We start from the raw sequence: 16,412 nt of genomic DNA on the forward strand, positions 1-16,412 counted from the left end.
ATGAATACATACAATAGTAAATAAAAGTTCATAAAATTAAAGATATACTCTTTTTAAAATATATTAATTTCTTAGTAGTCATCAGTCAGTTTTGGCTAATAGGGCTGTAAGTCATTCCTAGGTGTGTTTGGTTGGGTTAAATGGTAGGTGGCCTGAGGTGGGTGCGTAGACCCTCTGGGGGGAGTGAGGCGTGGGTTAACCCCTTGTTTACCATAGCGGTTAGTAGACCAGTTAGGCTAATTGTAGGTAAATATTAATATTACTGCTGCTGCTGCTGTTACTATAAAATCCTGAAAGCCTGTCCTGATCTCAGCAGCGCCTCCAATTGTGTAGCACATGTACCCCCACCCTCTAGGAGATACGTGTTGTGGCTATAGGTGTTGTGGTGTGGCATATCTGTGAGGGTTCAGGAGAGCTGAGTTGTCTGCGATTATATTGCGTATATAGCATGGGTCCCCCTGGTCCCCTTTCACCTTTCCTTGGCCCCTCACCTCCCGATCCGCTGCGGGTACCGCTGGAGGTTGCGGGAAAGGCAGGGACAGGTGCCGATAGCCGCGGGGGGGGGGGGTAACTGTGCAAGCAGAGGAGGCGATCGAGTCACTGACAGCTCCCTTTGCAGGGTACCGCCATGTTTGAATGGGCTGCGCATGCGCAGGGACACGCGCATGTGCAGAAGGGTAATGCAGTCCGGCGGCCATTAAGGAGCTTTGCGCATGCGCCGAAGGTAGCGCAAGCAGAGGCCAGTGCAGAGAAGGTTCCAAGGGGGACTACAACCCCCAGCAGCCACTGGGCTGCAGGATCATGTGAGCCAGAACAGCCAATAGGGCTGCAGCATTGTCCCTGTATCAGGATTGATACTGTTAGCGTGCTGGGGACCATGCCAGACCATGCTGGGACAAGGAAGGGGTCTGTTATGTGTGCAGGTGTCTGTGGCACCTGCACTAGGCCAGATACCCCCTATTAGGCCCCAGCTAAGCCCCGACTCCCCTCAGCTTGTGGTTGCTGCAGGGACTGGCCCACAGATAAGGATGCTGAACCTGTAATATTAAAGTGAGGGACACAGCCAGGACGCGGCTGCATCCTGGCCTCAGGTGTTCTGGGACCAGACACCCATCTACTACAGAGACTATCAAAGGTGGTACAATCCCTGCGGGACCCACCCACCGTAGAGGCGGAGGCTCCACAGGTCTTCTTAGTGTCCGTGGATCCTTTTATCACGGCATCGGCATGCCTGGGTGTGGATACACCAAGCAGGTACTCAACTAAGTGCACCAACTCACCTTTACAAATTAGTGGGCAGCGCTGTACCACACATTGGGTGGGGGGATTGACCTTGTGGACACCGGGTTGATTAGGTGCCTAAGGGTCCCTAGGTACTTTGGGGGACGGTGACTCCATTGAGAGGGGGCAGAGTATTGGGAGGTACGGCCGTGCGAGGCCTGGTGGATAGGCTGTAACTATATTAGCTGCATATAGTTCAACTGTTCTGCTTTACCCAGTGTGTATTCTTTATGTGTCTGTAACGGGGTCATTCTACACAATAGAATCCCGCACAGGTGGAGGCGCTACCGACCATCGGTCCAGGATACACCCCAGGCTCCCAGCAGCAGAAGCTCAGGCCTCCAGTGAGCCACCACGTATTGCACCCTACACACACACCGTAGCTGCACATCTTCCAGGGGGTGGGGGAAAGTGTGCTACACGTAAATAAAAGTTTTAATATATTAATTTCTTAATTGCCGTCAGTCAGTTTTGACTAATAGGGCTGTAAGTCATTCCTACGTGTGTTGGGGTGGGTTAAATAATAATAATAATAATAATAATGGTAGGTGTCCTGAGGTGGGTGGTTAGGCCCTCTGGAGGGGGGAAGGGGTGAGGTGGGGGTTAACCCCTTGTTTACATAGCAGTTAGTAGTCCAGGCTAATTGTAGGTAAATATTAACTTATTTGTAGCCCTTAGTGACAATCTACTAATGAGTTGTCCATAGCTAGCTGACCACTTAGATAATTAAAGGGTTAATATATATATATATATATATATATATATATATATATATATATATATATATTAAATACATCTAGTCTCAAAATTCTCTTCCCACCAAGCCCCATTTCATGGTCTAGATGTGAATAAATAATTAAGGATAAAAGTAGCATTACCTAAATTAACATGAAGTTAAGATAACCGTAATATGGGCAATTACGGCTATTGTTTTTGCTCATAGGTATAGTGTAAAAGTGCGACATTTTGGTCAATGTAAATATTATCATCATCTATCTCTATAAAGGATACCAGTTAGTATTTCAGTGACAGCAGGGAATCTATAACTGGCTGAGTCTAAATTATGCGCTAAATAGTCAATGTACTGTAGGTGTTCTTCTCCACTTAAACACTATGATGATGGATTCTAAATAAAATGTAGCATTGATTATTTCTCCTATCTTTAAAAACAAAAAGAGAAAGGCCAGCGCAACATACAAAATGACACAACATATAGTACAGTATTTTTCCTATCTCTCTTCCTTTATACAGGCAGTCCTCGTTTTACAACGCTTCGCTTTACAACGAATGGCTTATCCAACGCTATGCAATACATACCTATGTTAATTTTTACAACGCCAAAACGGCTTATCCAACACTCTGACAACGCTTTGCAAAGTTGTTTATGTGTATATAATATATATATAATACAGTATATCCACTATATAATTTATGTGTGTGCTGCGTATCTTATTGCCTAAAGAAACAACAAAGGGATAGGGAGTGATCACAGAACCATACTAATTGAATGAAGTGGTCAAATACATCAATGTGGTAATCAAGTAATGGGTGCAAACTGTGAACTGAAAAGTGAATCAGAAAAGGTGAAGGGAAACACAAAATGGATGTGCCCCCTAAAAGAATTCACTTAATGCACACCATAACAGTGTAAAAATTAGCTTTTAATAAATTTACTTAAAACATATATTACCACAGTAATGTGTAATGTGAATTAAAAATATATTAAATCAACGCTATCGGGCAACCGTGTCGTCTGTTATAAGTACATACTATCCCAGTTAACCACTTGATAATGGTGGGATAAGAGGACACAGGTTGCTAGGAGTCAGGGTGTTAACCCCTCTGGAGCAACGGTGAGACCCAATAATGAAAGTGTATAAATGTACACAAGTGAGTGGCCAATGGGTTAAATGTCCAGCTACCTTGCAAGATCAACCAGCACTGCGCACTATAATAAAGACTTTAGTGTGTTAAAATAAGAGTGCTAGAGTGATAAAGCTGGCAAGTGCAGTGATAATGGTGATACATACACTGCAGCATAGACCTGCCAGACACAGCAGTGCTGTGCAAGGAAAGCAGGCACACTCACTATAAAATTAAAGAATACAATAAATAATTAGCTGATGGGATCAACACAGTTAGAGCCAGGAGACTACTGACACTACATTAAAACAGCTCCAAGTAGGAGACTGACAACATTGCGCGTCCAACGCGCGTTTACCTCCAGCAAAGGAGCTTCCTCAGGGACAAATTTTACTGGGGCAGTGAGGTCTGAACCTTTTTATACCCTGGCAGTACCCTAATTGCAAGATCAATTGATCACAGCTGTTGCACATGCGCAGTGTGCTTACACCTAAACTCACTCCATAAGGTACTTATATACTAATTAGACACACTATCAGTCAATTCCTTAGTGTCATACCTTCAGTTAGCACTTTTCCCAGTGATTTTCGGGCTTTAGGAGCAGTTTTTATAACTATAAATCGTGTGCTCCGGTTGGGGTGGCTACTGCGCATGCGGGGGAACTTAGAGGTGATTACAAACGGTCTTTTTCCATTGCGCATGCGCGACATCTTAGAAAATATTCCTGTATCATTCCATACGCATAGCGCATGCGTGTGCTCTTAGAAATAATTCGACTCCATTCCCATTCAATGTGCGCATGCGTGGGGACATAGAAAAGTTTACAGTCTCACATATGCGTCGTGCGCTACTGCGGTCTGCTCATGCGCTGGGACTTAAAACTTATACCATTCTGGCCTGTTCTCATTGCGCATGCGTTGACACTTAGAAATTTTGCGCGATCTCTGTTAGTTAGTCCCGCGCATGCGCAGGGACTTAGAAATTATACCGTTAGGGTCTATACTCATTGCGCATGCGTTGACACTTAGAAATTTTTCGCAATCTCTGTTAGTTAGTCCCGCGCATGCGCGGGAACTTAGAAAAAATTCCTAATATCTAACAGAGCATGGTATACATGCGCAGAGACACAGATTGAATCTATGAAAACACATAGAGAACCTAATAGTAAAGTGCATATATAGGGTACTGATTAAAAATGGAACTACCACCTGGTTCAGCCCCGTGAAGGGTATGTATCGCTGCCAGGGATGTAAAGCGTGCAGACACATCAACGTTGGCAAAGCATTCGCCAATCATGACAATACTTTACAATTCAGTGTCGATAGCTTCATCAACTGTCGTACCACCAACGTTATCTATCTTATCACATGTAATTGTGGTAAGAGGTACGTTGGCAAGACAACAAGACAGCTGCGCAGACGTGTTCTTGAACACATTAATTCTATTAAACACTCTGCAGAGACATCGGTTGCTAGACACGTTACACAATGTCATGATGGCGACATTAATGCTATTAAATTCATGGGCATTTATCAATTGAAATGTCCCATGAGAGTTGGCAACACTGATCAATCCTTGCTTCGTATCGAAGCAGAATGGATTTATAAGTTAAAAACAAGGAGCCCCAATGGTCTTAATGAGGGGTTCACCTTCACACCTTTTATTTGATAAGGGGGCCAACTGATTGGCCATGTGTATTCTGCATTTGATCAACTTTGTGAATATACACAGAACTGGTCTCTCTGATAACCGGCTCAGTCATTTCCGTTGTCCACTAAGACAGTTCTCAGCCTTTGGTATTGAAACAATAAATATTTTATAGTATTATTATTTAGACTAGTGACTATAAGACTAAAGTTCTAAACCCAGCAGTGGGTTTAATATTTGTGTAATGAGTGTATACGTGCCATACATAAAAAATTGAGATAATAAAAATTATGAGCAAATATACATCCTATATCTTTGAATTGATCAATTTAATTATCAACCATTGCATTACAACTTGACAGATTGTGTAACATAATATAATTATGGGGGGTTGCTAACATCCTTACTTGCACAATCACTCATTAATATATGTGCAATATAAGTCCCTTATAACCATAACATATACCCATAACATCCATTTTTAATCAGTACCCTATATATGCACTTTACTATTAGGTTCTCTATGTGTTATCATAGATTCAATCTGTGTCTCTGCGCATGTATACCATGCTCTGTTAGATATTAGGAATTTTTTCTAAGTCCCCGCGCATGCGTGGGACTATCTACCAGAGATCGCGCAAAATTTCTAAGTGTCAACGCATGCGCAATGAGTATAGACCCTAACGGTATAATTTCTAAGTTCCCGCGCATGCGCGGGACTAACTAACAGAGATTGCGAAAAATTTCTAAGTGTCAACGCATGCGCAATGAGTATAGACCCTAACGGTATAATTTCTACGTTCCCGCGCATGCGCGGGACTAACTAACAGAGATCGCGCAAAATTTCTAAGTGTCAACGCATGCGCAATGAGTATAGACCCTAACGGTATAATTTCTAAGTTCCCGCGCATGCGCGGGACTAACTAACAGAGATTGCGAAAAATTTCTAAGTGTCAACGCATGCGCAATGAGTATAGACCCTAACGGTATAATTTCTAAGTTCCCGCGCATGCGCGGGACTAACTAACAGAGATCGCGCAAAATTTCTAAGTGTCAACGCATGCGCAATGAGAACAGGCCAGAATGGTATAAGTTTTAAGTCCCAGCGCATGCGCAGACCGCAGTAGCGCACGACGCATATGTGAGACTGTAAACTTTTCTATGTCCCCACGCATGCGCACATTGAATGGGAATGGAGTCGAATTATTTCTAAGAGCACACGCATGCGCTATGCGTATGGAATGATACAGGAATATTTTCTAAGATGTCGCGCATGCGCAATGGAAAAAGACCGTTTGTAATCACCTCTAAGTTCCCGCGCATGCGCAGTAGCCACCCCAACCGGAGCACACGATTTATAGTTATAAAAACTGCTCCTAAAGCCCGAAAATCACTGGGAAAAGTGCTAACTGAAGGTATGACACTAAGGAATTGACTGATAGTGTGTCTAATTAGTATATAAGTACCTTATGGAGTGAGTTTAGGTGTAAGCACACTGCGCATGTGCAACAGCTGTGATCAATTGATCTTGCAATTAGGGTACTGCCAGGGTATAAAAAGGTTCAGACCTCACTGCCCCAGTAAAATTTGTCCGAGGAAGCTCCTTTGCTGGAGGGAAACGCGCGTTGGACGCGCAATGTTGTCAGTCTCCTACTTGGAGCTGTTTTAATGTAGTGTCAGTAGTCTCCTGGCTCTAACTGTGTTGATCCCATCAGCTAATTATTTATTGTATTCTTTAATTTTATAGTGAGTGTGCCTGCTTTCCTTGCACAGCACTGCTGTGTCTGGCAGGTCTATGCTGCAGTGTATGTATCACCATTATCACTGCATTTGCCAGCTTTATCACTCTAGCACTCTTATTTTAACACACTAAAGTCTTTATTATAGTGCGCAGTGCTGGTTGATCTAGCAAGGTAGCTGGACATTTAACCCATTGGCCACTCACTTGTGTACATTTATACACTTTCATTATTGGGTCTCACCGTTGCTCCAGAGGGGTTAACACCCTGACTCCTAGCAACCTGTGTCCTCTTATCCCACCATTATCAAGTGGTTAACTGGGATAGTATGTACTTATAACAGATGACACGGTTGCCCGATAGCGTTGATTTAATATATTTTTAATTCACATTACACATTACTTTGGTAATATATGTTTTAAGTAAATTTATTAAAAGCTAATTTTTACACTGTTATGGTGTGCATTTAAGTGAATTCTTTTAGGGGGCACATCCATTTTGTGTTTCCCTTCACCTTTTCTGATTATCTTATTGCCTGCATAAAATATTTGGTGTATTTTAGTGTTAAAAATGCCTTCAGGAACGGAACCTTTCATTTAAACAGTGTTCCTATGGGAAAACGGGTTTCGCTTTAAGACATTTCGCTTTACAACGCCATTTTGAGTAACGCATTGTGTCGGATAACCGAGGACTGCCTGTATTCTTCAAAGCCATATGTAGGTCATGTATTCAAAACCTATAAATCATATGCATGCCAAACCCAAATTAATTAGCACTTAAGTGTTCTGTTTTTATGAAACGTATGAGCACGTTTATTAAGTACCGTTGTGAAAACCCACATTGGCACTTTATAAATGTTCCCCGTAGTTTTACGGAACACTAATAAGATTTTTGAACACTTTTTGAGCTGGGGAGTTCCCCGGGATAATTTCTTGGCTATTAAATCTTCTTGCCCTCTTCTCTACCTTTTCCTCAAGTCCCCTGAGCTTAACCACACTACTTACAGCTTCAGGGACCTTCCCTTTCTACAGAAATCACATGTTTACATTGCCACTGGGGTCATCCAATAGAAAGGCGCAATGCCGTTACTTGGGCAGTTGCAGTGAGGCTGTCCCCAAATTGTTCTCCTGGGCAACCAATCTTGTCTGGGTATTAAAAGCTATTTTTTAAGAACTGGAGCTATATGATGTAACACAAAACAAAAAGAAAAACCTGAGGATAAGATTTTGATATTCCAGCTTTAGCCAAATCAGGGGCGATTCCTCGTGATTTTAAAGACTTTCAGCCCACTGCACTGCTGAATAAATGTTCAATACAATTAGCTAAAAGGCTCAAAATAGCCATTTGTGAGGGCACATCAATGATAATGATCACAAGTAGAAAACGTAAAGGTTATTTTTTGTTTTCACCATAAGTGCAAATAAAATAATAAAAAGTGATTTTGTTACTCATAAGATTTGCAGGAAGACCCGTCAAAATCTTATGTTGGGAACAAATTAAGTCTCAGGTGAAAAAGTTACCTTGTCATGAGAAAGTAACCGTATTGGTTGCTAGGATCAAAATAAAAGAAGCTCTTCTCACATGAGTAGTACTGGAGAATCTTTTACAGGTGTGTCTAGTCATGGATGATATACGCTGGGAACAATGGAATGAGACAGGGTTAAGCAGATGTACAATAGTAAGCCCCTTCAGTAAATATTTGTTTTGGGCTTTCTGCAAATGATAGATGAGTTGCTTAGTAAATATAAGTATTGTTTTTCAAGTTCTCAGGATAGAATACAGTAATACTGAAGACACAGACAGAGAGACACCTCAAAACCCTGACTGAATTATTCAGACAGGTGTATAAGCCAAAGACTACTGACAAAACAATCACAACTGTACTTAAAACTAGATAAGCCTCCCCCCCCCCCATTAGTCCCCCCTCCCCACCCCTATATCTTTGTCGTTCCCTTCTCTCCTCCCCCCCCCCCCCTATGTCTCACCTTTAACCTATCTTTTAAAAATGGAGAAAACGCTTTATTGGAGTTGACTTGTACAAGCTGCTGTTATATGCCTATGACTTTACTGTTTATTTCGCATTGCAATTATTTTCTGTATCCCTGTTACAAGTCCCCAATAAAGGAAAAAGATTGTTTAAAAAAAAGAGAGGAGTATGGGGGCTGGGCGTCCTGGGAGTCCTCTGGCATGTTTCGCGCGCAGGGCGCTTTGTCAGAGATATCTTTGGTGGGGCGCCCTGTGCGTGGGGCATGTCGGGGGGTTTTGGGGTGTCTGTCCTTATGCTTTTTTAGCCAATAAATTTTTTGAGATTAAAAAAAAAAAAAAATAGATAAGGGCACATTTTTGGAGGCAATTTTGGATCCGCAGTGGATTGCCCTGGTCCTTTGATCCACGGATTTCAGCAGATCAATATCAAAAAGGCGATTCGTGTTTTGCGGATTTTTAATTATTATTACCAATACACACTGCGGTTTCCGCAACCCGTGGATGGATTTGTAGAATGCCATCTGCGGATTCGGCAACCTATTGGCGGATTCTTATGAATCCGCCAACGGATTGCTGTATCTGCGGATTTGATTCTACAAAACCATCCACGGGCTGTATCCTATGGTGGATTTTAATGAACCCGTGCGGGTTGAAACCGCCCAAATCTGTTTGTGAATTTTTGTGGACCAGCTCATACAGTTCCTTCTCCATATTCCTCCCATGCAAGAGAGGTTGCATTCCCTTGACTAGGCCCCCAGGAGCTGGAGGGCACTGGGCTAGTCTTTACCCCCTGGCCCCATGATGGAGCAGGGTAGAATCCTGCCTACTCCCTAAGGAGCAGGCTACATTGGAACACACATCACTACATTTGGAAGGATGCCATGTTTTATACCAGTGGAGGATCCCACTCCTAAGCTCTAGTAACTGGGCAGCACTCCTCCAGTGAGCCCACCCACCCCCTCCATCCCCCCCCCACGGCACATGGTTCAATGGTTTCCAGACTAACACCCGGAAACCAATACAAATTAACCACCCAGTGGGGAGGCTCACATGCTGACCCATGTGAGAGGAACTTAATCCTCAATGACTTGGGTAGTCACCATGTGCGTCTGTTGCATCCGGCTACACCCCACGTAATGGCAGTTAAGTTCCCGTCTCCACCCCCTGGTGGATCCAGGAGAACCATACACTGTAGAAAGGGCGCGGGTGTGGCTTTCACACCTGGCCAACTCCACGTGCACTCAGCTGATACCATGTTTCTCACGCACATCTCAGCCCCGGAACAAGCAACAAAGTAGTGGGGTGCATGCTAATAATCCCAATCTTGGAGCTCTAGTCCGTCAGAGGCATCCCTGGGCTATTACCACATGCACCCGGCTGATAACATGGGTTTCAAGCCCATCTCAGCCTTTTAAAACAATTTGGAAGGGACATGGCTCTGATACAGTGGTTTTCAGGTACTTCTCAGATATATGGAAAATAGCTGAAGCGCTCAAATGCAGGTATATCTCAAAATGATAATAAGCCAGACCACTGTACCAGGGTACTAACAATTGATATAGTACCTATTGTGTCATATAATGGGTACTATCCTCCTGAAGACAGGTGGTGTGTGGTGCAACCCACTCACCATCAGTCTCATTGGCAGGTTCCCCTGAAAAATATGCAAATACTCACATCCTGGTAGGGCAGGCAGGCAGGCTGTGCAGCTACTCAATGCAATACAGGGAAAAGGGAGACCAAAAAGCGCACCAGCACAAACGGAGCAGGAAGAACCCAAGACAAAAAAATTATTAAAAGGGCACTTTAATGTGGCAAAAGACCCATCCAATGCATTTCGAACGTCGCAGCGTTCTTTTTCTTGAAAAAGAACGCTGCGACGTTCGAAATGCAATGGATGGGTCTTTTGCCACATTAAAGTGCCCTTTTAATCATTTTTTTGTCTTGGGTTCTTCCTGCTCCGTTTGTGCTGGTGCGCTTTTTGGTCTCCCTTTTCCCTGTACTTCTCAGATATAACATGTCCCAGTCTTCTAATGGTTTTGATACAGTGAGTGCCCCCATTCACTTCTCAGATTAGCAGCGGTGAAGTTTGCAATCATGAGCTGGATGCTACCACTGTCACCTCCTCAGGGAGCATCTCTGCTTTTAAACAGTTGGGAATATGTGGCTTGGATACAGTGACTGGTCTTTCACTTCGCCCTCAGCATATATCCCATTCCTCATTTCTTTACTGCCTGTCCCTATTGTCCATCTCAGCAGCGCCTCCAAATGTAACATCCCCCCTAAGGGAGATCTGTTTGTATTGGTAGTGTTATGTTGCGGTGGTACTCACCTCTTGGTTTCCTGGAGGTCTGAGTCTCCGCATTGGTATGGGGAGTAGAACCCAGGACAGGATTTCAGGATGGTGCAGAGCCTCCATCCTGCAGGGCTCTTCCAGAGACAGGGTTTCATCCCCACAGGAACCTTTGCAGTAAGTCAGTCATGGACCAGGAACAGTACAACATGGTTTATTGACAGACCAGCTCATAAAATTCCTTCTCATAAATATCCACAGGACATATATCCCACAGCTCTGCATGCTGTCTTCCCTTGACAAGGCCCCCAGGAGCTTGATGCCTCTGGGCTAGTCTTTACCCCTCACGCCCTGATGGGGTGAGGCAAAATCCTGCCTACTCCCTAAGGAGGAACAGGGAGAGAAAAAAACGAAGCACTGGTTCCACTGAAGGTAAAAATAAACACAGAGGTGCGTTCCCACAATAAAAGTTTAATGGATCAAAACAGCACAAAAACAGAACACCTACGCGTTTCGGGCTTGTGGCCCTTTATCAAGGTGAATGAAAATGCTTAAACGAGTGCTTTTAAATACCTAATTTCGGCGCTGCCATGACCAATCCATCGCCACTTCCTGGTTCGAGAGGGAGTGACGCGGGACGTGGGACGTGACACGGGACGTGTGACGTCAGCGCGCTCGAGCCATAACAATAAAACAAACTTTATTTAAACAGAAAAAAAATGGGAGATGTATCTGTCTCTTTAACATATACCGGTTACTATCTGAGCTCACGAATATGTTGAGCTTAACTTTTGCTATGTATATATAGTCATCATGAAACGGCAATGTATTTATGCTCAGCTGAACTCATTTGTGAATTTAAATTGTAAATTTTACTAATGAATTCATATTATATGTCTAACTTGGATTGTCCTATATTTTGCTAATAACCATTCATTATGAAGATATAATCACTTATAATTAATTATTTGAATATCTTGTATGGTTAGTGATGGCATTGTTTTCCAACCTGGATATCATCCACTGTCAAATAAGTGGCAATTTACTGTTTCTTTTATGTTATAATACTCATTATTGCCCTTTATTGCTTCTGTATATATATATACAGATTCTTCCAGGTTGATAAATGCCACTCAGATTGAACTCTAAACTGTAGGTTTCTAGCAGATATAGAGTTTGCTTAATCTATGAATGAAGCAATTGTTCACCTCTGCTCATGAGATTAGTTCATTCTATTGTTTATACTTGTTTTTAATCATGTTTTTAATGTTTAGGTAACGTTTTTTCATTCATTTAAAGGAGTGTTCATTTTTTTTCTGTTTAAATAAAGTTTGTTTTATGGCTCAAGCGCGCTGACGGCACACGTCCCGCGTCACGTCCCGCGTCACTCCCTCTCGAACCAGGAAGTGGCGATGGATTGGTCACGGCAGCGCCGAAATTAGGTATTTAAAAGCACTCGTTTAAGCATTTTCATTCACCTTAATAAAGGGCCACAAGCCCGAAACGCGTAGGTGTTGTTTTTGTGCTTTTTTGATCCATTAAACTTTTATTGTGGGAACGCACCTCTGTGTTTATTTTTACCTTCAGTGGAACCAGTGCTTCGTTTTTTTCTTTCCCTGTTCCTGCTTACCTACATCAACAGAGGCACGGTATACCCCAGGAGAAGTGGCACACCGGGCTCCTCAATTGCGTGAGTTATACTCTTAAGTGAGCCTTTTCCACTCTCCTTTCTCCATTAGTGGCTGCAAGGATTGTTGTTTATTACCCCATGTTATTACCATGATGCTGTATTAATGCTGGACACCGGCAGGTGTATATTGTCCTTACCTCATTGCCTGTGGGACTTTATTTTCCAGTTACACATCTAACAGGTGTGTGGGTGTAATTCAATATCCTCGCCTTATCTTTTGCTTCCTTTGGAGGGGTAATCCGCTGTATATTCTAGTCAATCAGTATTGTTTGCTGTGATTTTTGTTTTTGAGCACTATGCAACTCTATCTTTCTACTCCCTAAGGAGCAGGCTACACAGGAAGACTCATAAATTTGAAGGATGCCATGTTTTGTACCAGGGGAGGGTCCCACTCCTAAGCTCTGGTAACTGGGCAGCACTCCTCCAGTGAGCCCATCCCCCCCTGGCACCTGGAAACCGATACACTTAACAACCCAGTGGGGAGACTCACATACTGGCCCATGTGAGAGGAATGTAACCCTAACTCTGCCTGCTCCTTACCAGGACTTATAGTGTTAGGGCCAGGGAACATATAGCCTGGGGCACTGGGCTACAACATGCTCTGTGAGATCCTAATATAAACAAAGTCAACAATTTCTACCCTCACGCACTGAGTCAATAATTACCCAACACAATAAACTAGGCGTAGCTTGAAGTCAATGTACATTTTACTTACAAGTTTTATCAACAGAGGTACCACATGTGCACTGTTTACTTAATGATAAAGCTGCATACATTATTGGGAAGCTCTGAAGCGCACCTGCTATATAAGTGATAGCAGAGTCTGCAGCTCTATATTCTACCTACAACCCATACACTGCAAACGCTGATTTGAAAGGGGAGCAGAGCCCAGATTGAAATATGTCTGAATTAGAAACAGCAATGGTAATGATGATGGATGTCTTTGACAAATATGCGTCTGCAGAGGGCAGCAAGGAGACCCTTACCAAGGGAGAAATGAAGACCCTTTTGGAGAAAGAACTGCCTGGGATGCTTATGGTAAGATGCTGTTTTAAGTATTTCAAGCTAATTTTGATTTATTCCTGATATGTATTATTTGCAGCATATAGTCAGCGGTTTCACCATGTATTGTGTTCATCATTTACTATTGTACTGTATTTATATTGGAATAAATGCATCAACTATTTCTTCCTTTTATTAATTTGTGTACCAATAGTCAATGACAATATTGCTTTTTGGCTCAAATGGTAATTTATTTATTTATTTTTAAAGACAGGGAAAAGCCCCTTCATGATATAGGGGATATGTATCAATATCTGTTGCTTGCAAATCTTAGGTAAACAATTAGTGCCATGTTTATTTTTAAAAACTCCTTTTGAAAGCAATAAAACATTTTGACAAAACACTTCCTTGTACTGGATTTATTCCAGTTGTGCAGCTAGACACCTAATAAATACCCCCGTTTCTTTTTGTGTTTCTCTCCATATTAACACATACTATTGTCACATAGCTTTTTGATGTCATTTTATGAGCAAAACCCCAAGATATCATTGTAGCAACAAAGCACATCATGTACTAATGCCAAAACCTGGCACAAATGACAAAATTCCAGCAAATTGCTTGAAACGGTGTTGGCTCTTTCCAATTGTGAGTTACTAAAAGTTTTAGGGACCCATTTATCAGAGGTTTTATCTCTCTCTCTTCCTCTCTCTCTGGGGCACACAGAGCTGGCTGGGTATTTTCCAGGGCTGAGTGCATGGGGCGTTTGCGGGGCCTCTTACCTTGTCCGGCGCGGCATCTCCTCTTCCAGCATCATGACGTCATGGTTTCATGTGACATTGCGGTGCACACGTGGCATTGAAGCGTCACGTTGGCATGACAACGCATTGCTATGTGACGTCGCTGCACCATGTGACGTCATTTGCAATGACAGTGCAATGCCATGTGATGTCGTGGCGCCATAACAAAGAGATGCCACAGGACCAGGTAAGAAACACTTACAGAGCCCTGCGCTCTCCCCGGGAATACGTTTAATTGTTGTGTGGAAGAAAGTGGGGCCTCTGTAAGTGCAAGGCTCGATACGGTGGCACCGCTGGCACCGCCATCAAGCCGGCCCACCGTGCGGTAACTTGTACCGACACTGATGCATGTGCCCCTCTGTCTCTCCCTCTTCCTAAAGTCATATCCAGGGTCTGAACTTTTCAAAGCGAAAGTAATCTAAATGAATCAAACATGCATTGATCATTAACTTTTAGCATTAAGCAAACTTATTGCAAATTTTTGGTCAACAAACCAAAAAGAGTGACATTCACAAAGTTCCCAGACGCATGCGAAAAGTTCAACCATTTCTACTTACAGTATGAAACAATAATAGCCAAATGTTTTACTGGGGCTATTTGTTTGCCTTTCTCTATCAATTTAACTACAATATATACGATCTGAGTATATAAGATCTCTACTATGTTCTGTAACTGTGTAACTAGGTAACTGGGTAACTATGTAACGGTAACTATTTAACTATGTAAGCTACACTTACTGGTTCAAACTTTCCACTGCTAGTGGAGAAATAGAGGTCTATGGACTACAGTTTGTTACTTTTACAGATGAGTAGAAAAGGTTAAGACAAAGCGTCAGACTGAGGGAGGGTGTTTTCTACCGCCGCCCAATTAGTAATCTACTGTACATGTCTATTCTCAACTCATTCATTAAGAGTTATGTGGCAAAATACCAACTATCTACCCCGTGCTGTATTTTCCATTGTCCATACAACTGCAAATTGGTGTAATGAACATGCTAAATTAAGTTGGAAAAAAAAAAAACATAGTTTGTTAAAGAAGTGTTTGTCTATTGCTGTGTATTTGAGTATTATTGTATTGTACTTTATTTTTATATTTGTATTTATATAGCACCAGTACTTTTATTTAAGAAGGCCAATTGGATTTTTTGGTTCTTTATTAGAGGTTCTTTTTTTTTGGTCAGGTTCTGGGACCTTTTAAATCGTGTACTTATCACTAAATTACTCAACCTTTTTGCAGTGCAATTGATATAACCTATTACCACACACAAAACACAGTACTACGTATATATAGGGTAGTGTTTCCCAACTCCAGTCCTCGGGGAACCCCAACAGGTCAGGTCTTAAGGATATCCCTGCTCCAGCACAGGTGGGTCAATCACCCAATGACACTCAATGTCAATCACACAACGCTGTGCTGGAGCAGGAATATCCATAAGACCTGACCTGTTGGGGTTCCCTGGGGACTGGAGTTGGGAAACACTGATATAATGAATCTTAGAATGTGAGTTTGGGTATTCAAAGAATACAATTATACAACAAATAAATAAGATTAACAAAAACATGCTAACAGCCATCCTAACCAAACTGTTATTGGGATTTTAGAGTGCAAAGGAGCAAGATTCTACAGACCAACTCCTCAAGAATCTGGATGAAAATGGCGATTCCGAGCTGGACTTTGATGAATTTATTGTGTTTGTGGCGGCCCTGACAAGGCTCGCACATAAGAGCAGCACAAACATGCCGCCACAATGATTTAAGCAAATGAAATATTGTGTTTCTTAACAAAATAAGTTCTGTTACTGGCTTTAATGATTGAAAATAAAAACGTATTATGTGTTGTATTCCTGCATAGCACTTTGACCATGGAATGAAACTGTTCACTATAAAACAATGCACATATACATAACAATGTTCCAGCACTCACTGACTCATATGGAAAACTAGTCAACCAGGAAATAAGCCAAAAATGAAAATAATTTAATATATACACAAGATAACAGTAACTTGGAGAGATGTCTCACAAAGGGTGGTAGGACTCTAGGGTAAGGTAGTGAAAGAAACAATGTGTGGGGGAAACAAACACAATGGGGAGGGTAAATCAGGGGGGGCAACATT

At 42.3% G+C, this 16,412-nt stretch overlaps 1 protein-coding gene across 1 annotated transcript; it reads left to right on the forward strand.

Annotated features, from left to right (window-relative positions):
• Positions 1-13,279: 13,279 nt before the first annotated feature.
• On the forward strand, positions 13,280-16,127 carry S100P (S100 calcium binding protein P). Its single transcript, XM_075578940.1, has 2 exons — positions 13,280-13,537; positions 15,900-16,127. The coding sequence occupies exons 1-2, from the start codon at positions 13,400-13,402 to the stop codon at positions 16,047-16,049; spliced, it is 288 nt and encodes a 95-aa protein (XP_075435055.1). The 5' UTR covers positions 13,280-13,399; the 3' UTR covers positions 16,050-16,127.
• The last annotated feature ends 285 nt before the right edge of the window (positions 16,128-16,412 follow it).

This window comes from Ascaphus truei, chromosome 1 (genome assembly GCF_040206685.1).
Source record: "Ascaphus truei isolate aAscTru1 chromosome 1, aAscTru1.hap1, whole genome shotgun sequence".
Classification (NCBI taxonomy): Eukaryota; Metazoa; Chordata; class Amphibia; order Anura; family Ascaphidae; genus Ascaphus; species Ascaphus truei.

Coding starts and splice junctions, on each gene's coding strand:
- S100P (XM_075578940.1), top strand. CDS start 13,400: ATGTCTGAATTAGAAACAGCAATGGTAATGATGATGGATGTCTTTGAC. Junction 13,538..15,899: donor AACTGCCTGGGATGCTTATG/GTAAGATGCTGT, acceptor TTGGGATTTTAG/AGTGCAAAGGAGCAAGATTC.